Source organism: Oncorhynchus mykiss, chromosome 16 (genome assembly GCF_057628025.1).
Source record: "Oncorhynchus mykiss isolate SJ-2025 chromosome 16, ASM5762802v1, whole genome shotgun sequence".
Classification (NCBI taxonomy): domain Eukaryota; kingdom Metazoa; phylum Chordata; class Actinopteri; order Salmoniformes; family Salmonidae; genus Oncorhynchus; species Oncorhynchus mykiss.
Window position 1 is genome coordinate 62917501 of NC_143037.1, and position 20000 is coordinate 62937500.

Genomic DNA, 20000 nt, shown 5'->3' on the forward strand with positions numbered 1-20000 from the left:
TAGTAACAGAAACTAAGTGCAGGGCAGGGTACAGGGCGGTTAGTAACAGAGACTACGTGCAGGGCAGGGTACAGGGCGGTTAGTAACAGAGACTAAGTGCAGGGCAGGGTACAGGGCGGTTAGTAACAGAGACTAAGAGCAGGGCAGTGTACAGGGCGGAGGCCGGTTAGTAACAGAGACTAAGTGCAGGGTAGGGTACAGGGCGTCGGCCGGTTAGTAACAGAAACTAAGTGCAGGGCAGGGTACAGGGCGGTTAGTAACAGAGACTAAGAGCAGGGCAGGGTACAGGGCGGAGGCCCGGTTAGTAACAGAGACTAAGTGCAGGGCAGGGTACAGGGCGGTTAGTAACAGAGACTAAGTGCAGGGCAGGGTACAGGGCGGTTAGTAACAGAGACTAAGAGCAGGGCAGTGTACAGGGCGGAGGCCGGTTAGTAACAGAGACTAAGTGCAGGGCAGGGTACAGGGCGGAGGCCGGTTAGTAACAGAGACTAAGTGCAGGGCAGGGTACAGGGCGGAGGCCCGGTTAGTAACAGAGACTAAGTGCAGGGCAGGGTACAGGGCGGTTAGTAACAGAGACTAAGTGCAGGGCAGGGTACAGGGCGTCGGCCGGTTAGTAACAGAAACTAAGTGCAGGGCAGGGTACAGGGCGGTTAGTAACAGAGACTACGTGCAGGGCAGGGTACAGGGCGGTTAGTAACAGAGACTAAGTGCAGGGCAGTGTACAGGGCGGTTAGTAACAGAGACTAAGTGCAGGGCAGGGTACAGGGCGGTTAGTAACAGAGACTACGTGCAGGGCAGGGTACAGGGCGGTTAGTAACAGAGACTAAGTGCAGGGCAGTGTACAGGGCGGTTAGTAACAGAGACTAAGTGCAGGGCAGGGTACAGGGCGGTTAGTAACAGAGACTACGTGCAGGGCAGGGTACAGGGCGGTTAGTAACAGAGACTACGTGCAGGGCAGGGTACAGGGCGGTTAGTAACAGAGACTACGTGCAGGGCAGGGTACAGGGCGGTTAGTAACAGAGACTAAGAGCAGGGCAGTGTACAGGGCGGAGGCCGGTTAGTAACAGAGACTAAGTGCAGGGTAGGGTACAGGGCGTCGGCCGGTTAGTAACAGAAACTAAGTGCAGGGCAGGGTACAGGGCGGTTAGTAACAGAGACTAAGAGCAGGGCAGGGTACAGGGCGGAGGCCCGGTTAGTAACAGAGACTAAGTGCAGGGCAGGGTACAGGGCGGTTAGTAACAGAGACTAAGAGCAGGGCAGTGTACAGGGCGGAGGCCGGTTAGTAACAGAGACTAAGTGCAGGGCAGGGTACAGGGCGGAGGCCGGTTAGTAACAGAGACTAAGTGCAGGGCAGGGTACAGGGCGGAGGCCCGGTTAGTAACAGAGACTAAGTGCAGGGCAGGGTACAGGGCGGTTAGTAACAGAGACTAAGTGCAGGGCAGGGTACAGGGCGGTTAGTAACAGAGACTAAGTGCAGGGCAGGGTACAGGGCTGAGGCCGGTTAGTAACAGAGACTAAGTGCAGGGCAGGGTACAGGGCGGTTAGTAACAGAGACTACGTGCAGGGCAGGGTACAGGGCGGAGGCCGGTTAGTAACAGAGAATAAGTGCAGGGCAGGGTACAGGGCGGTTAGTAACAGAGACTAAGTGCAGGGCAGGGTACAGGGCGGTTAGTAACATAGACTACGTGCAGGGCAGGGTACAGGGCGGTTAGTAACAGAGACTAAGTGCAGGGCAGGGTACAGGGCGGTTAGTAACAGAGACTAAGTGCAGGGTAGGGTACAGGGCGGTTAGTAACAGAGACTACGTGCAGGGCAGGGTACAGGGCGGTTAGTAACAGAGACTAAGTGCAGGGCAGGGTACAGGGAGGAGGCCGGTTAGTAACAGAGACTAAGTGCAGGGTAGGGTACAGAGAGGAGGCCGGTTAGTAACAGAGACTATATGCAGGGCGGGGTACAGGGTGGTTAGTAACAGAGACTAAGTGCAGGGCAGGTTATTTTCCTGGTTATTTTCATGGCACTACCCTGTCTCATTGTTGTTGGTAATCAGGTCTACCATTCTTGTGTCTTCTGCAAACTTGATGATTGAGTTGAAGACGTGTGTGGCCACACAGTTATGGGTGGACAGGGAGTAGAGAAGGGGGCTGAGCACGCACCCTTGTGGGGCACCCGTGTTACACAGGGCAGGGTTCAGACCCAGGGCCCAAAGCTTAGTGATGAGCTAGGAGGGCACTATGGTGTTGAAGGCTGATCTGTAGCCGAAGAACAGCTTTCCCCCATTTAGGTATTCCTCTTGTCCAGATAGGGCAATGTCCAGTGCAATGGCGATTGCATCATCTGTGGATCTGTTGGGGCGGTATGCAAATTGGAGGTGTGGGGTAGGTGGAGGTGATATCCTTAACTAGCCTCTCAAAGCACTTCATGATGACAGAAGTGAGTGCTACAGGCAATAGTAATTTAGTTCAGTTACCTTCGCTTTCTTGGGTAGAGGAACAATGGTGGACATCTTGAAGTGGGGACAACAGACTGGGATAAGAATTGATTGAATATGTCCGTAAACACTCCAGCCAGCTGGTCTGCACAAGCTTTGTGGACGTGGCTTGGGATGCCGCCTGGGCCGACAGCCTTGCGACGGTTAACACGCATAAATGTTTTACTCACGTGGAAGTGGGTGAAGAAGGTGAATAGCTTGACCAGGTCGCTGCCACATACATCTCCTATCTGAGCTGTTGAATTGCGACTTGACTTTGTCCCTGTACTGTCTTTTTCCCAGTTTGATTGTCTTACTGAGGGAATAACTACAGTGTTTGTACTCATCCATGTTCCTAGTCACCTTGCCGTAAATGTGGTGGTTTTCGCTTTCAGTTTTGCATGAATGCTGCCATCTATCCACAGTTTCTGGTTGGATAAGTTGTAATCGTCACAGTGGGAACAACATCCTCTATGCACTTCCTACAAGATGACACCAACAGACATGACGGCCTGCTTCTAGGTCCTAGACAACAGTATTTTTTAGGGGGTTATTTCTTTCAATATCTGCTCAGTACATTTCTTGCATTATTACCTACAACCAAAAATTATTTTGGGATATTACACACACACACACACACACACACTATACACACACCTGACCTTTGTGCTGTTGACTGTGCTCAATAATGTTTGTACCATGTTTTGTGCTGCTACCATGTTGTGTTGCTACCATGTTGTTGTTATGTTGTGTTGCTACCATGCTGTGTTGTCATGTGTTGCTGCCTTGCTATGTTCTTGTCTTAGGTCTCTCTTTATGTAGTGTTGTGATGTGTGTTTTGTTCTATATTTACACTGTATTCATGAAATGTTTTTATTCCCAGGCCCCCGTCCCCGCATGAGCCTTTTGCCATTAGGTAGGTCGTCATTGTAAATAAGAATTAGTTCTTAACTGACTTACCTAGTTAAATAAAGGTTAAATAAAATATAATAAAAAATACCCCCCCATCCCATCCAACATACACCCACCAGGTGTGAATGATGCATTGTGCTCACACCACCTAGTTCCTTCCTCCTGCCTGAGCCTGAGCAGCTGAATGACAACAAGGCTCTGCTCAATACTCAGAAACGGAACAATGAATCCGTTGGCCCGTCTCTCGTGTTAAAGGCCTCTGGGTTGATCACTAAGAATGGAACACTGGCTTAAAAGGCCCAGTCTTCTGAACATTGAGCAGACCATGCTGTCTGAATGACTAAGAGGGCCTGGCTATTGTGATGCTAATTTTGGGAAGTAAACAGTGTTGGAGTGAAAGAGCAGAGTGGTCAGTGAGTTGATCTGGACTGAGGACTCTAAGAGAGTGGAGCTGTGGAGCGTTCCAGGTTTAACACTTGGCTAAGAGAGAGACGCTGTGAGTCTGTCTTAACTGTGCCATAGCCACCCAGCTGACTGGGTAGGGACATCTATTAATGAGGAGATTATGGGGAGAAAGTGGTGAGTGGGTGGGTGTGTGCGTGGGGGTACATGACATTTATTATTTCAGTGAATCTGTGTCTATGCTCTGTTCAGGCTGTGGCCTTGGATATGTTCTCAGCAGTGCCCACACTAAGGGAATGAATGGCTGTTCTCAACTGTCCATACGTCAGAGTCCTACAGGAACAACATGACAAATATCCTATTTTGTTTGGCTAAACTCCTTCACTTTCTTCTACACATCCCCATGTTGTCTTTCTAGTCACCTTTCAATATCTTCCTCTTTTCTTGATCTACACCCATCTCTTTTCTTCTTGCCGTTTACCTCTATCTCTCTCTCTCTCTGTCTGTCTGTCTCTCTCTCCAACTCTCTCGCTTTCTCTCTCCAACTCTCTCGCTTTCTCTCTCCAACTCTCTCGCTCTCTCTCTGCCTCTCTCTCTCTCTCTCTCAATTCAATTCAATTCAATTCAAGGGCTTTATTGGCATGGGAAACATGTGTTAACATTGCCAAAGCAAGTGAGGTAGACAACATACAAAGTGAATATATAAAGTGAAAAACAACAAAAATTAACAGTAAACATTACACATACAGAGGTTTCAAAACAGTAAAGACATTACAAATGTCATATTATATATACAGTGCCTTGCGAAAGTATTCGCCCCCCTTGAACTTTGCGACCTTTTGCCACATTTCAGGCTTCAAACATAAAGATATAAAACTGTATTTTTTGTGAAGAATCAACAACAAGTGGGACACAATCATGAAGTGGAACGACATTTATTGGATATTTCAAACTTTTTTAACAAATCAAAAACTGAAAAATTGGGCGTGCAAAATTATTCAGCCCCTTTACTTTCAGTGCAGCAAACTCTCTCCAGAAGTTCAGTGAGGATCTCTGAATGATCCAATGTTGACCTAAATGACTAATGATGATAAATACAATCCACCTGTGTGTAATCAAGTCTCCGTATAAATGCACCTGCACTGTGATAGTCTCAGAGGTCCGTCAAAAGCGCAGAGAGCATCATGAAGAACAAGGAACACACCAGGCAGGTCCGAGATACTGTTGTGAAGAAGTTTAAAGCCGGATTTGGATACAAAAAGATTTCCCAAGCTTTAAACATCCCAAGGAGCACTGTGCAAGCGATAATATTGAAATGGAAGGAGTATCAGACCACTGCAAATCTACCAAGACCTGGCCGTCCCTCTAAACTTTCAGCTCATACAAGGAGAAGACTGATCAGAGATGCAGCCAAGAGGCCCATGATCACTCTGGATGAACTGCAGAGATCTACAGCTGAGGTGGGAGACTCTGTCCATAGGACAACAATCAGTCGTATATTGCACAAATCTGGCCTTTATGGAAGAGTGGCAAGAAGAAAGCCATTTCTTAAAGATATCCATAAAAAGTGTTGTTTAAAGTTTGCCACAAGCCACCTGGGAGACACACCAAACATGTGGAAGAAGGTGCTCTGGTCAGATGAAACCAAAATTGAACTTTTTGGCAACAATGCAACAATGTTTGGCGTAAAAGCAACACAGCTCATCACCCTGAACACACCATCCCCACTGTCAAACATGGTGGTGGCAGCATCATGGTTTGGGCCTGCTTTTCTTCAGCAGGGACAGGGAAGATGGTTAAAATTGATGGGAAGATGGATGGAGCCAAATACAGGACCATTCTGGAAGAAAACCTGATGGAGTCTGCAAAAGACCTGAGACTGGGACGGTGATTTGTCTTCCAACAAGACAATGATCCAAAACATAAAGCAAAATCTACAATGGAATGGTTCAAAAATAAACATATCCAGGTGTTAGAATGGCCAAGTCAAAGTCCAAACCTGAATCCTATCGAGAATCTGTGGAAAGAACTGAAAACTGCTGTTCACAAATGCTCTCCATCCAACCTCACTGAGCTCAAGCTGTTTTGCAAGAAGGAATGGGAAAAAATGTCAGTCTCTCGATGTGCAAAACTGATAGAGACATACCCCAAGCGACTTACAGCTGTAATCGCAGCAAAAGGTGGCGCTACAAAGTATTAACTTAAGGGGGCTGAATAATTTTGCACGCCCAATTTTTCAGTTTTTGATTTGTTAAAAAAGTTTGAAATATCCAATAAATGTTGTTCCACTTCATGATTGTGTCCCACTTGTTGTTGATTCTTCACAAAAAAATACAGTTTTATATCTTTATGTTTGAAGCCTGAAATGTGGCAAAAGGTCGCAAAGTTCAAGGGGATCGAATACTTTCGCAAGGCACTGTAAATACAGGGTTTTAACAATGTACAAATGGTTAAAGGACACAAGATAAAATAAATAAGCATAAATATGGGTTGTATTTACAATGGTGTTTGTTCTTCACTGGTTGCCCTTTTCTCGTGGCAACAGGTCACAAATCTTGCTGCTGTGATGGCACACTGTGGAATTTCACCCAGTAGATATGGGAGTCTTTCAAAATTGGATTTGTTTTCGAATTCTTTGTGGATCTGTGTAATCTGAGGGAAATATGTCTCTCTAATATGGTCATACATTGGGCAGGAGGTTAGGAAGTGCAGCTCAGTTTCCACCTCATTTTGTGGGCAGTGAGCACATAGCCTGTCTTCTCTTGAGAGCCATGTCTGCCTACGGCGGCCTTTCTCAATAGCAAGGCTATGCTCACTGAGTCTGTACATAGTCAAAGCTTTCCTTAAATTTTGGGTCAGTCACAGTGGTCAGGTATTCTGCCGCTGTGTACTCTCTGTGTAGGGCCAAATAGCATTCTAGATTGCTCTGTTTTTTTGTTAATTCTTTCCAATGCGTTAAGTAATTATCTTTTTGTTTTCTCATGATTTGGTTGGGTCCAATTGTGCTGTTGTCCTGGGGCTCTGTAGGGTGTGTTTGTGTTTGTGAACAGAGCCCCAGGACCAGCTTGCTTAGGGGACTCTTCTCCAGGTTCATCTCTCTGTAGGTGATGGCTTTGTTATGGAAGGTTTGTGAATCGCTTCCTTTTAGGTGGTTGTAGAATTTAACGGCTCTTTTCTGGATTTTGATAATTAGTGGGTATCGGCCTAATTCTGCTCTGCATGCATTATTTGGTGTTCTACGTTGTACACAGAGGATATTTTTGCAGAATTCTGCGTGCAGAGTCTCAATTTGGTGTTTGTCCCATTTTGTGAAGTCTTGGTTGGTGAGTGGACCCCAGACCTCACAACCATAAAGGGCAATGGGCTCTATGACTGATTCAAGTATTTTTAGCCAAATCCTAATTGGTATGTTGAAATTTATGTTTCTTTTGATGGCATAGAATGCCCTTCTTGCCTTGTCTCTCAGATCTTTCACAGCTTTGTGGAAGTTACCTGTGGCGCTGATGTTTAGGCCAAGGTATGTATAGTTTTTTGTGTGCTCTAGGGCAACAGTGTCTAGATGGAATTTGTATTTGTGGTCCTGGTGACTGGACCTTTTTTGGAACACCATTATTTTGGTCTTACTGAGATTTACTGTCAGGGCCCAGGTCTGACAGAATCTGTGCATAAGATCTAGGTGCTGCTGTAGGCCCTCCTTGGTTGGTGACAGAAGCACCAGATCATCAGCAAACAGCAGACATTTGACTTCGGATTCTAGCAGGGGGAGGCCGGGTGCTGCAGACTTTTCTAGTGCCCGCGCCAATTCGTTGATATATATGTTGAAGAGGGTGGGGCTTAAGCTGCATCCCTGTCTAACCCCACGACCCTGTGTGAAGAAATGTGTGTGTTTTTTGGCAATTTTAACCGCACACTTGTTGTTTGTGTACATGGATTTTATAATGTTGTATGTTTTACCCCCAACACCACTTTCCATCAGTATGTATAGCAGAACCTCATGCCAGATTGAGTCGAAGGCTTTTTTGAAATCAACAAAGCATGAGAAGGGTGTGCAGGGTGAATACATGGTCTGTTGTACGGTAATTTGGTAAAAATCCAATTTGACATTTGCTCAGTATATTGTTTTCATTGAGGAAATGTACGAGTCTGCTGTTAATAATAATGCAGAGGATTTTCCCAAGGTTACTGTTGACACATATTCCACGGTAGTTATTGGGGTCAAATTTGTCTCCACTTTTGTGGATTGGGGTGATCAGTCCTTGGTTCCAAATATTGGGGAAGATGCCAGAGCTAAGGATGATGTTAAAGAGTTTTAGTATAGCCAATTGGAATTTGTTGTCTGTATATTTGATCATTTCATTGAGGATACCATCAACCCCACAGGCCTTTTTGGGTTGGAGGGTTTTTATTTTGTCCTGTAACTCATTCAATGTAATTGGAGAATCCAGTGGGTTCTGGTAGTCTTTAATAGTTGATTCTAAGATCTGTATTTGATCATGTATATGTTTTTGCTCTTTATTCTTTGTTATAGAGCCAAAAAGATTGGAGAAGTGGTTTACCCATACATCTCCATTTTGGATAGATAATTCTTCGTGTTGTTGTTTGTTTAGTGTTTTCCAATTTTCCCAGAAGTGGTTAGTCTATGGATTCTTCAATTGCATTGAGCTGATTTCTGACATGCTGTTCCTTCTTTTTCCGTAGTGTATTTCTGTATTGTTTTAGTGATTCACCATAGTGAAGGCGTAGACTCAAGTTTTCCGGGTCTCTATGTTTTTGGTTGGACAGGTTTCTCAATTTCTTTCTTAGATTTTTGCATTCTTCATCAAACCATTTGTCATTATTGTTAATTTTCTTCGGTTTTCTATTTGAGATTTTTAGCTTTGATAGGGAAGCTGAGAGGTCAAATATACTGTTAAGATTTTCTACTGCCAAGTTTACATCTTCACTATTACAGTGGAACGTTTTACCCAGGAAATTGTCTAAAAGGGATTGAATTTGTTGTTGCCTAATTGTTTTTTGGTAGGTTTCCAAACTGCATTCCTTCCATCTATAGCATTTCTTAATGTTACTCAGTTCCTTTGGCTTTGATGCCTCATGATTGAGTATTGCTCTGTTTAAGTAGACTGTGATTTTGCTGTGGTCTGATAGGGGTGTCTCTCTCTCTCCAACTCTCTCGCTTTCTCTCTCCAACTCTCTCGCTTTTTCTCTCCAATTCTCTCTCTCTCTCTCTCTCTCTCATCATCCCCAAGGGGACAGTCCTTACTGAGGTGCTGTGGAACATTGTCATGGCAACAAAGGCAAGGCAAGATGGAGGATATTTCCAACTCACCTCGCAGAGAGAGAAACGGAGGGGAGGAGAGATATTGTGGGTACAAGGTTTTGAGGGGGGAAGGAGGAGAGGTAAGGGTGGGAGTGGATGAGAAGAGTTAATGTACTGTACGTATGTTGATCTGAAACGTTCTCCCTCTCCCCTCTCTTGATATTAGTCTATGGGTTAAACATTGAAAACTAGGACGCCCATTCGTTGGGATGTCCTACGTCCAAGTCACGATTCAATTCACTTCTGATACATTGTTATGCTATTGTGGCACATATTGATGTACTGACAAAACACATTTTACAGTTAGACAATATGCATTCATTAAACATTTGTACTGCGTAGCTAGCAAAACTGAACCCCTTACGGACAATCAATTCTCGATGCCTCTGTGAACTTTTCTCCTCCCACACAAACAACTTTTCTATTTTTCAGAAACTCCATTTAGAGATGCAGAGAACTCCTGGTCCCCTGAGGCGATGAGAATAAATAGCTGAACTGTTGTATCATCATAAACAGTGTTTCTGCCAATCTTCAGGGATGACTGTAACTCTGCATATCTCAGATAATGCTGACAGCTCTATATGACTCAAGGTAAGAAGGACAATCACGTTTTATTACCGACGTTCAGTATCTAACTGAAATGAGACCAAGTGATGCATACTGCTGGTTGTGAAGGTATTGACATGACTGCACGTTCGCACGTTCACACGCTCTCGCTCTCTCTCTCTCTCTCTCTCTCTCTCTCTCTCTCTCTCTCTCTCTCTCTCTCTCTCTCTCTCTCTCTCTCCTCTCTCTCTCTCTCTCTCTCTCTCTCTCTGAACAGACTGATGACTCAAAGATGCAGAGATTAAATATTTTATTCATCTACCCAAGGGAGGGTTTCCTCTCCTCCTCCTCCTCTTCCCTAAACCAACTTCTTCTCTCATAGAGCATTGTTGAGCCTCCTCCTCTTCCTCTTCCCTCATCCTCCTCTCTTTCCTCTCTACATACCATCTTACTCTGATAACCTTCTGCAATTCCTGAGCTCTAACTTATTTTTTCCTCCCTCTAAACACATACAGCTTACTTCCTCTTTTTCTCCATCCTTTCTACCCTCCCTTCCTCCTTCCCTCCTACTCCTCCTCTGATCCTCTAAAGGTGTTGTTTGTTGTGGGTTATGAGGCATTATGGCTCCTAATCACCAGAAAGTTCACTGCCTCCTCCTCCTCCTCCTCTTCCGACAGCCAACTAGACAGCCAGCGAAACAGACAGCCAGCCAACCAGCCAGCCAGACAGACAGCCAACAAAACATCCAGCCAGCCAGCCAGACAGCAAGCCAACCAGCCAGACAGCCAGCCAGCCAGACACTGCTCCCTCCATTCCCACAAAAACATCAGTCTGCTGCTCACAGCTTCACATAGACAATACAACCCTACATAATGTTAACCCAAGCCCACAGTATCTCAGCACCTCATCAACAAGAAATTGACCAATGAACTGACCCGGGTCTAGTGTAATGATCCCCTGCCATCTACGCTAAGGGAGATCGTCTCTGGTGTCTCTCCCAGTCTGCCCCGTAGCCATGCCCTTCCTCTCTCCCTCTATCCCTGTGGATGTCCTAGCAGCCAGAAGACAGGCTGTATCTGTGTGTGTATCAGTCTTGTACAGGCCAGTAATGATGCTGACATTTAAGTCAATACAGCAGGGTTATTTCAGCCCAGGCACCCAAGGTCAACTCATTAGAGTTCATAATTGATGCTGCCTGCATATGCCCACCCTCAGCTAATAGGGATCTAGGGAAGGAGGCAGGGTTAGCAATTTCACAAATGATGAGGGCTGGAGCCAAATTAGCGCATGGTTAGAAACTGTATGGATAATGATGGTTGCTATTAACAGTTTGTCTCTTTCTCTAGCCTTGCAAAACTCTGACTGTAACCTTTTATAATGATTTGAATGTAATTGAATTATTATTTTAACACAGTAAGGTTTGAGTGTAACCCTTTAAGGAATACATCCACCTATTCATTTTTTTACAGACCTATTATTTTAAATCTCCGTTGGTAATTGATGTGATAAAAATGATCTGGATTGTATTGACATAGGAAGGTTAATCATAGACATTAATGACGTGTGAATACATCACAGGAGGCTGCTGAGGGGAGGACGGCTCACAATAATGGCCGGAACGGAGCAAATGGAATGGCATCAAACACATGGAAACCATTCCACCTATTCCACTCCAGCCATTACCACGAGCCCATCCTCCCCAGTTAAGGTGCCACCAACCTCCTGTGGAATACAGACTTCTGCTTTAACAGCTCTGCTGCTGCCTTGACTAGCTTCAGACTCCATTTCACATTCTATTCAAAATCAGTGGCTGTTCTTTCTGCTCTGAACCTCTCTTTCCCCATCTTGCTCTCCCTTCACCCCACCTCTCTCTGTTCCTCTCTCTGTAGCTCTCCTCCCAAGCTAATTGGAACAGAAGACACTTTGATCAGAGCTAGGACGGCGTCTTTGGCTGAGCCCTCTCACTACTAACACACCCAACTATCATCTAAGCAACACAGACACAGACACAGCGCCAGATACAAAGACCAGGCTTAAAGAGAGGGTAGAGAGGGAGAGAAAGGGAGAGAGAGGGAGAGAGAGGGAGAGAAAGGGAGAGAGAGGGAGAGAGAGGGAGAGAGTTAGAGAGAGTTAGAGAGAGAGGGGGGGGGGGTGAGAGAGAGGATGAGAGAGAGAGGGAGAGATACAGGAAGAGAGAGGGGGGGTGAGGGAGAGGATGAGAGAGAGGGGGAGAGATACAGGGAGAGAGAGGGCAAGAGATACAAAGTGAGAGAGAGGGGGAGAGAGAGGGCAAGAGATACAAAGTGAGAGAGAAGGGGAGAGGGGAGAGAGAGGGCAAGAGATACAAAGTGAGAGAGAGAGGGAGAGAGATGGGGAGAGAGAGGGCAAGAGATACAAAGTGGGAGAGAGAGGGAGAGAGAGGGGGAGAGAGAGGGCAAGAGATACAAAGTGAGAGAGAGAGGGAGAGAGAGGGCAAGAGATACAAAGTGGGAGGGAGAGAGAGGGGGAGAGAGAGGGCAAGAGATACAAAGTGAGAGAGAGAGGGAGAGAGAGGGCAAGAGATACAAAGTGAGAGAGAAGGGGAGAGGGGAGAGAGAGGGGAGAGGGGAGAGAGGGGGATAGAGAGAGAAACGAGGAGATACAAAGTGAGAGAGAATAAGTAAAAGATAATGAGAGAAAAAGAGTGAAAGAATAGAGACAGTGATAAAGAATAAGTTAAATAAATAGAAAAGATAAGAGAGAAATGGTGAGAACAGAGAGAGAGAGAGAGAGAGAGACAGAGAAAGAGAAAAGCAGGAGAGCCTATGAGAGAGAGAGAAAAGCAGGAGAGCCTATGAGAGAGAGAGAAAAGCAGGAGAGCCTATGAGAGAGAGAGAAAAGCAGGAGAGCCTATGAGAGAGAGAGAAAAGCAGGAGAGCCTATGAGAGAGAGAGAAAAGCAGGAGAGCCTATGAGAGAGAGAGAAAAGCAGGAGAGCCTATGAGAGAGAGAGAAAAGCAGGAGAGCCTATGAGAGAGAGAGAAAAGCAGGAGAGCCTATGAGAGAGAGAGAAAAGCAGGAGAGCCTATGAGCTGACAGGACACAGGGAGATTAGCAGCATCTCAGCAGAGTCACTCTTCATCCATAATCAGGACAGATAAGAGTCCCTGACCTAACACCATCCTCCTCTCTTCTCCTCTGTCTCCTCCTCCCATCCTGGACATGCTCTCCACCTTTCCATCCATAATTCCCTCTCTCACTTATCTGATCACCCACTCATGTTTCATCTCTACATAACATCCACAACCTCCTTTATTCAACCTTAAACCCACTTACCCCCTAACACACTCAACATCTCAGCTATTCATGCTGTTTGCCAGTGGAAGTGTCTTTATCTGCGAACCAATCCCTCCCCCTATCTCATTCCCTCCTTCCCCTATCTTCCTCCCTGGGTTGAGCATGTACCCCACTGCACCAGCATGATGACCAGACACCCCTCGTCCTTCCTCCTCTCCCTCCCTCCTGACCCTAATCAGTGGACTACGTACCCCACTGCACCAGCATGGTGACCAGACACCCCTCGTCCTTCCTCCTCTCCCTCCCTCCTGACCCTAATCAGTGGACTACGTACCCCACTGCACCAGCATGGTGACCAGACACCCCTCCGTCCTTCCTCCTCTCCCTCCATCCTGACCCTAATCAGTGGACTACGTACCCCACTGCACCAGCATGATGACCAGACACCCCTCGTCCTTCCTCCTCTCCCTCCATCCTGACCCTAATCAGTGGACTACGTACCCCACTGCACCAGCATGGTGACCAGACACCCCTCGTCCTTCCTCCTCTCCCTCCCTCCTGACCCTAATCAGTGGACTATGTACCCCACTGCACCAGCATGATGACCAGACACCCCTCCGTCCTTCCTCCTCTCCCTCCATCCTGACCCTAATCAGTGGACTACGTACCCCACTGCACCAGATTGGTGACCAGACACCCCTCGTCCTTCCTCCTCTCCCTCCCTCCTGACCCTAATCAGTGGACTACGTACCCCACTGCACCAGATTGGTGACCAGACACCCCTCGTCCTTCCTCCTCTCCCTCCCTCCTGACCCTAATCAGTGGACTACGTACCCCACTGCACCAGCATGGTGACCAGACACCCCTCCGTCCTTCCTCCTCTCCCTCCCTCCTGACCCTAATCAGTGGACTACGTACCCCACTGCACCAGCATGGTGACCAGACACCCCTCCGTCCTTCCTCCTCTCCCTCCATCCTGACCCTAATCAGTGGACTACGTACCTCTCTGCACCAGCATGGTGACCAGACACCCCTCCGTCCTTCCTCCTCTCCCTCCCTCCTGACCCTAATCAGTGGACTACGTACCCCACTGCACCAGCATGATGACCAGACACCCCTCCGTCCTTCCTCCTCTCCCTCCATCCTGACCCTAATCAGTGGACTACGTACCCCACTGCACCAGCATGATGACCAGACACCCCTCCGTCCTTCCTCCTCTCCCTCCCTCCTGACCCTAATCAGTGGACTACGTACCCCACTGCACCAGCATGATGACCAGACACCCCTCCGTCCTTCCTCCTCTCCCTCCATCCTGACCCTAATCAGTGGACTACGTACCCCACTGCACCAGCATGGTGACCAGACACCCCTCGTCCTTCCTCCTCTCCCTCCCTCCTGACCCTAATCAGTGGACTACGTACCCCACTGCACCAGATTGGTGACCAGACACCCCTCGTCCTTCCTCCTCTCCCTCCCTCCTGACCCTAATCAGTGGACTACGTACCCCACTGCACCAGCATGATGACCAGACACCCCTCCGTCCTTCCTCCTCTCCCTCCATCCTGACCCTAATCAGTGGACTACGTACCCCACTGCACCAGCATGGTGACCAGACACCCCTCGTCCTTCCTCCTCTCCCTCCCTCCTGACCCTAATCAGTGGACTACGTACCCCACTGCACCAGATTGGTGACCAGACACCCCTCCGTCCTTCCTCCTCTCCCTCCCTCCTGACCCTAATCAGTGGACTACGTACCCCACTGCACCAGATTGGTGACCAGACACCCCTCGTCCTTCCTCCTCTCCCTCCCTCCTGACCCTAATCAGTGGACTACGTACCCCACTGCACCAGATTGGTGACCAGACACCCCTCCGTCCTTCCTCCTCTCCCTCCCTCCTGACCCTAATCAGTGGACTACGTACCCCACTGCACCAGATTGGTGACCAGACACCCCTCCGTCCTTCCTCCTCTCCCTCCCTCCTGACCCTAATCAGTGGACTACGTACCCCACTGCACCAGATTGGTGACCAGACACCCCTCCGTCCTTCCTCCTCTCCCTCCCTCCTGACCCTAATCAGTGGACTATGTACCCCACTGCACCAGCATGGTGACCAGACACCCCTCCGTCCTTCCTCCTCTCCCTCCATCCTGACCCTAATCAGTGGACTACGTACCCCACTGCACCAGATTGGTGACCAGACACCCCTCCGTCCTTCCTCCTCTCCCTCCCTCCTGACCCTAATCAGTGGACTACGTACCTCTCTGCACCAGATTGGTGACCAGACACCCCTCCGTCCTTCCTCCTCTCCCTCCCTCCTGACCCTAATCAGTGGACTACGTACCCCACTGCACCAGCATGATGACCAGACACCCCTCCGTCCTTCCTCCTCTCCCTCCCTCCTGACCCTAATCAGTGGACTACGTACCTCTCTGCACCAGCATGGTGACCTCGCTGCCTCTGGGACACTTGCTGAGCAGGTCCACCACCTGGTTGTGAGTCATGTTCTGGACGTTCCTCTTGTTCACCTCCATCAGAATGTCTGACTCCTTCAGGCCCCTGCAGCGGGGGTAGTCCACAATCTGCTTCACCCTCTGACCCCCACCCGTCAAGCTGTCAGCGATTGTGAACCCAAAGCCCTTATCGCCCTTCTCCATGTGCACCGTGATCAGCTCGGGCTGCCCGGCGATGGACGACGCCAGGGTGACCACGTCGCTGGAGGAGTAGCCGTGTGAGCCATTGGACGCCACCTCCGCCGAGGGGCTGAGGGCCCGCGGCTCCCTCATCCCGTTAACGGGGCCTCCGGTCTGGCTGCCGTGGCTGGACGGGGAGTCATAGCTCTGCTGGCCATTGACGATGATGGGCTCCTTGTCCAGGATGGCCACGGAGGTCACCAGGCTGGTGTTGGGGTCATCGGGGTCAAAGGGCAGGGGGTAGCCGCGGCACAGGGCCAGGTCCACCATGGAGCCGATCGGGATGGACTGGAAGATCTTCACCACCTGGGCGTGGGTGTAGCCAAGCACGATGATGTCATTCACACTCACTATGACATCACCTAGAGAAGGAAGACACGGAGACGGACAGGACAGTTAGTAACACAGTTAGTAGAACAGTCACTATCACATCACATTAGTAACACAGTTAGTAGAACAGTCACTATCACATCACATTAGTAACACAGTTAGTAGAACAGTCACTATCACATCACATTAGTAACACAGTTAGTAGAACAGTAAGTAACACAGTGAATGTGCTATGTGGGGTGCAAGTATATTACCATATGTCTCCAATATGTTCAGTACTTAGTTTACACAATCACTTCAACCTCCTTAGGAATGGGGCAAATGCTTTCTGTATAAATGGTGTGAAACACTGGCCTCTGTGGGCTAAGACAGTGTACTGCACCTGTCTCCATCTTCCCATCCACAGCAGCAGGACCGTCCAGGACAAGACTCTTGATCTGGAGGAACTCATCCGGCTCGTCGCCCCCGACGACGGTAAAGCCGAACCCACGGCGGCTCTTCTTCAGTTTGGTGTTGATGAAGGTTCCGTTCAGTTCTGCTGGGTTCCGTGTGAAGAACGGCTTCCCTCCTACAGAACACAGGGAAGAGAACATTATTTGGAACATATTTGTATCTGTCTCTATCTGTGTCAGTTACATTAGCTGCCTTTGTCTTTTCACTTGTCTACCTATCTATGTCTGTCTGTCTGTCTGTCTGTCTGTCTGTCTGTCTGTCTGTCTGTCTGTCTGTCTGTCTGTCTGTCTGTTTTTTCACTTGTCTACCTATCTATGTCTGTCTGTCTGTCTGTCTTTTCACTTGTCTACCTATCTCTCTCTCTCTCTCTCTGTCTGTCTGTCTGTCTGTCTGTCTGTCTGTCTGTCTGTCTGTCTGTCTGTCTGTCTGTCTGTCTGTCTGTCTGTCTGTCTGTCTTTTCACTTGTCTACCTATCTATGTCTGTCTGTCTGTCTGTCTGTCTTTTCACATGTCTACCTATCTATGTCTGTCTGTCTGTCTGTCTTTTCACTTGTCTACCTATCTGTCTGTCCGTCCGTCCGTCCGTCCGTCCGTCCGTCTTTTCACTTGTCTGTCTGTCTGTCCGTCCGTCTGTCTTTTCACTTGTCCGTCCGTCCGTCCGTCCGTCCGTCTTTTCACTTGTCTATCTATCTGTCTGTCTGTCTGTCTATCTATCTGTCTGTCTGTCTGTCTGTCTGTCTGTCTGTCTGTCTGTCTGTCTGTCTGTCTGTCTGTCTGTCTGTCTGTCTGTCTGTCTGTGAATGACATGAGTGAATGCTCAACATCCATGGTGTGTTGGTCATAGCTAGTTAACATACACAGAACATTCACTGTGGTGCATGTGGGCTGATAGACAGGTTAATAACCTTATATGGTAATTGTTTCCTCAAGAGCTTGAGCCCTTGAAACCTTTGATCCCAAGGGTCCTCTGTCTGTGTCTGGTCATGCTTGTGTCACTGAAACTGTACATTGTGGGTGTATTTGATTGCGAGTTAAATGTCTGTGGTGCACAAGACCCTGGTATTGAAAGTGTGTGTGTGTTGTCTAGAAAGTGTAACCCCACTCACGTTTGGTCCCTACCGGGGGAGGGGGCAGTGGGGGCGGGTCCTGTGGGTCACGGTATGTCTCCAGGTGGTTACTGGCATAGACGGCCAGGGGAGCACCAGCTGAGGAGTGTTCCTCTATCCACTCTGTACAGCGAGAGACACAGAGGGACTGTGAAATCACAGACACAAACACACGGATGCACGCAAGCACATACACACACACACACACACAAATACATGCACACACATACACTGACACACAACCGTACACAATCAATAAACGTTATACACTTTAAAATGACTAAAACCTAACACAGTAAATTACGCAATAAGAGATAGATTTATTGAAAATATGTTTTAACATTGCATCTGATATTACATGCCATTTCATCATTACATTGTGTCTCAGTGGTCCTAACACGTAGCAAGCATGATATCAGCAGCAGTTTGCACATGGACGGCGGCTTCCACAGCTCTAAGACAAATAAGTGAATGCTACAGTGGCTCATGTGTTGAAAGGAATATAAAAAATGATGTTTTAATGATATTTAATCAAACAAATAAGAACCCAAACGCCAACAGGACAGGACAAGGGTTGGGGTCAATTCCATTTCATATCCAGGAGAATTCATCAAAATTCTAAATCTGAGGAACTAACTTTTCATTCTTAAACTGGGCTGACTTCAAATAGAATGAACCCCAACCGTGCAGGACAAGACATGAGACAAGACATGAGACAAGACATGTGACAAGACGTGACGAGACATGAGACAAGACATGACAAGATGTGACAAGACATGAGACAAGACATGAGACAAGACGTGACAAGATGTGACAAGACATGAGACAAGACATGAGACAAGACATGAGACAAGACGTGACGAGACATGAGACAAGACATGAGACAAGACATGAGACAAGACATGAGACAAGACGTGAGACAAGACGTGAGACAAGACATGAGACAAGACATGAGACAAGACATGTGACAAGACGTGACGAGACAGAGACAAGACATGAGACAAGACATGACAAGATGTGACAAGACATGAGACAAGACATGAGACAAGACATGAGACAAGACGTGAGACAAGACCTGTGACAAGACATGTGACAAGACGTGACGAGACAGAGACAAGACATGAGACAAGACATGAGACAAGACATGAGACAAGACATGTGACAAGACGTGACGAGACATGAGACAAGACATGACAAGATGTGACAAGACATGAGACAAGACATGAGACAAGACATGAGACAAGACGTGACGAGACATGAGACAAGACATGAGACAAGACATGAGACAAGACATGAGACAAGACGTGAGACAAGACGTGAGACAAGACGTGAGACAAGACATGAGACAAGACATGAGACAAGACATGTGACAAGACGTGACGAGACAGAGACAAGACATGAGACAAGACATGACAAGATGTGACAAGACATGAGACAAGACATGAGACAAGACATGAGACAAGACGTGAGACAAGACCTGTGACAAGACATGTGACAAGACGTGACGAGACAGAGACAAGACATGAGACAAGACATGAGACAAGACGTGAGACAAGACGTGAGACAAGACATGTGACAAGACGTGACGAGACAGAGACAAGACATGAGACAAGACATGAGACGAGACGTGACAAGACATGAGACAAGACATGAGACAAGACATGAGACAAGACACGAGACAAGACGTGAGACAAGACATGAGACAAGACATGAGACGAGACGTGACGAGACGTGACAAGACATGAGACAAGACGTGAGACAAGACATGAGACAAGACATGAGACAAGACATGAGACAAGACACGAGACAAGACATGAGACAAGACACGAGACAAGACGTGAGACAAGACATGAGACAAGACATGAGACAAGACACGAGACAAGATGTGAGACAAGACGTGAGACAAGACATGAGACAAGACGTGAGACAAGACATGAGACAAGACGTGAGACAAGACATGAGACAAGACGTGACAAGACGAGAGACAAGACATGAGACAAGACGTGAGACAAGACACAAGACAAGATGTGAGACAAGACGAGAGACAAGACATGAGACAAGACGTGAGACAAGACATGAGACAAGACGTGACAAGACATGAGACAAGACATGAGACAAGACATGAGACAAGACACGAGACAAGATGTGAGACAAGACGTGAGACAAGACATGAGACAAGACGTGACAAGACGAGACTGAGACAGACGTGAAGAAAGAAAGAAATGGTGCCGTGCCAGGGCAGGAAACGAACCTCGAATGTACCGCTCACCTTCAGGAGGCTGCGGCTGCTGCTGCTCCAGCTGCATCCTGCGTTTAGCCTCCACTATGGGGTTCTCATACTGGGTCTTCCTGTTGATGTGACTGATGATGATGATGATAGATAGAGAGAGAGAGAGAGAGGGAAAGGATGAGTGTGGGATATTGATTGTCACCATGATAAATGACAGTACATAGTGTTGGACATCCTCTGGCTCACAGCCTCGTAAATCCCACCAGCTCTG

The 20000-nt window shown here is 47.7% G+C and overlaps 1 protein-coding gene across 41 annotated transcripts in view; it reads right to left on the reverse strand.

Annotated features, from left to right (window-relative positions):
• Window positions 1-20000, reverse strand: part of LOC110491133 (membrane-associated guanylate kinase, WW and PDZ domain-containing protein 1) — a 211666-nt gene that overhangs the window by 38913 nt on the left and 152753 nt on the right. For 22 of the 41 annotated variants that reach the window (XM_036947464.2, XM_090203672.1, XM_036947461.2 and 19 more), the window contains 4 exons: window positions 19751-19860; window positions 17500-17622; window positions 16323-16508; window positions 15346-15972 (listed from right to left, as the gene is read on the reverse strand). In XM_036947464.2, the coding sequence (XP_036803359.2) occupies window positions 15346-15972; window positions 16323-16508; window positions 17500-17622; window positions 19751-19860 (1046 nt within the window). Of the gene's footprint in view, window positions 1-13921; window positions 13940-15345; window positions 15973-16322; window positions 16509-17499; window positions 17623-19750; window positions 19861-20000 lie in introns of those variants that run through there. The other 19 variants (XM_090203674.1, XM_036947465.2, XM_090203699.1 and 16 more) reach the window with 2 other exon arrangements.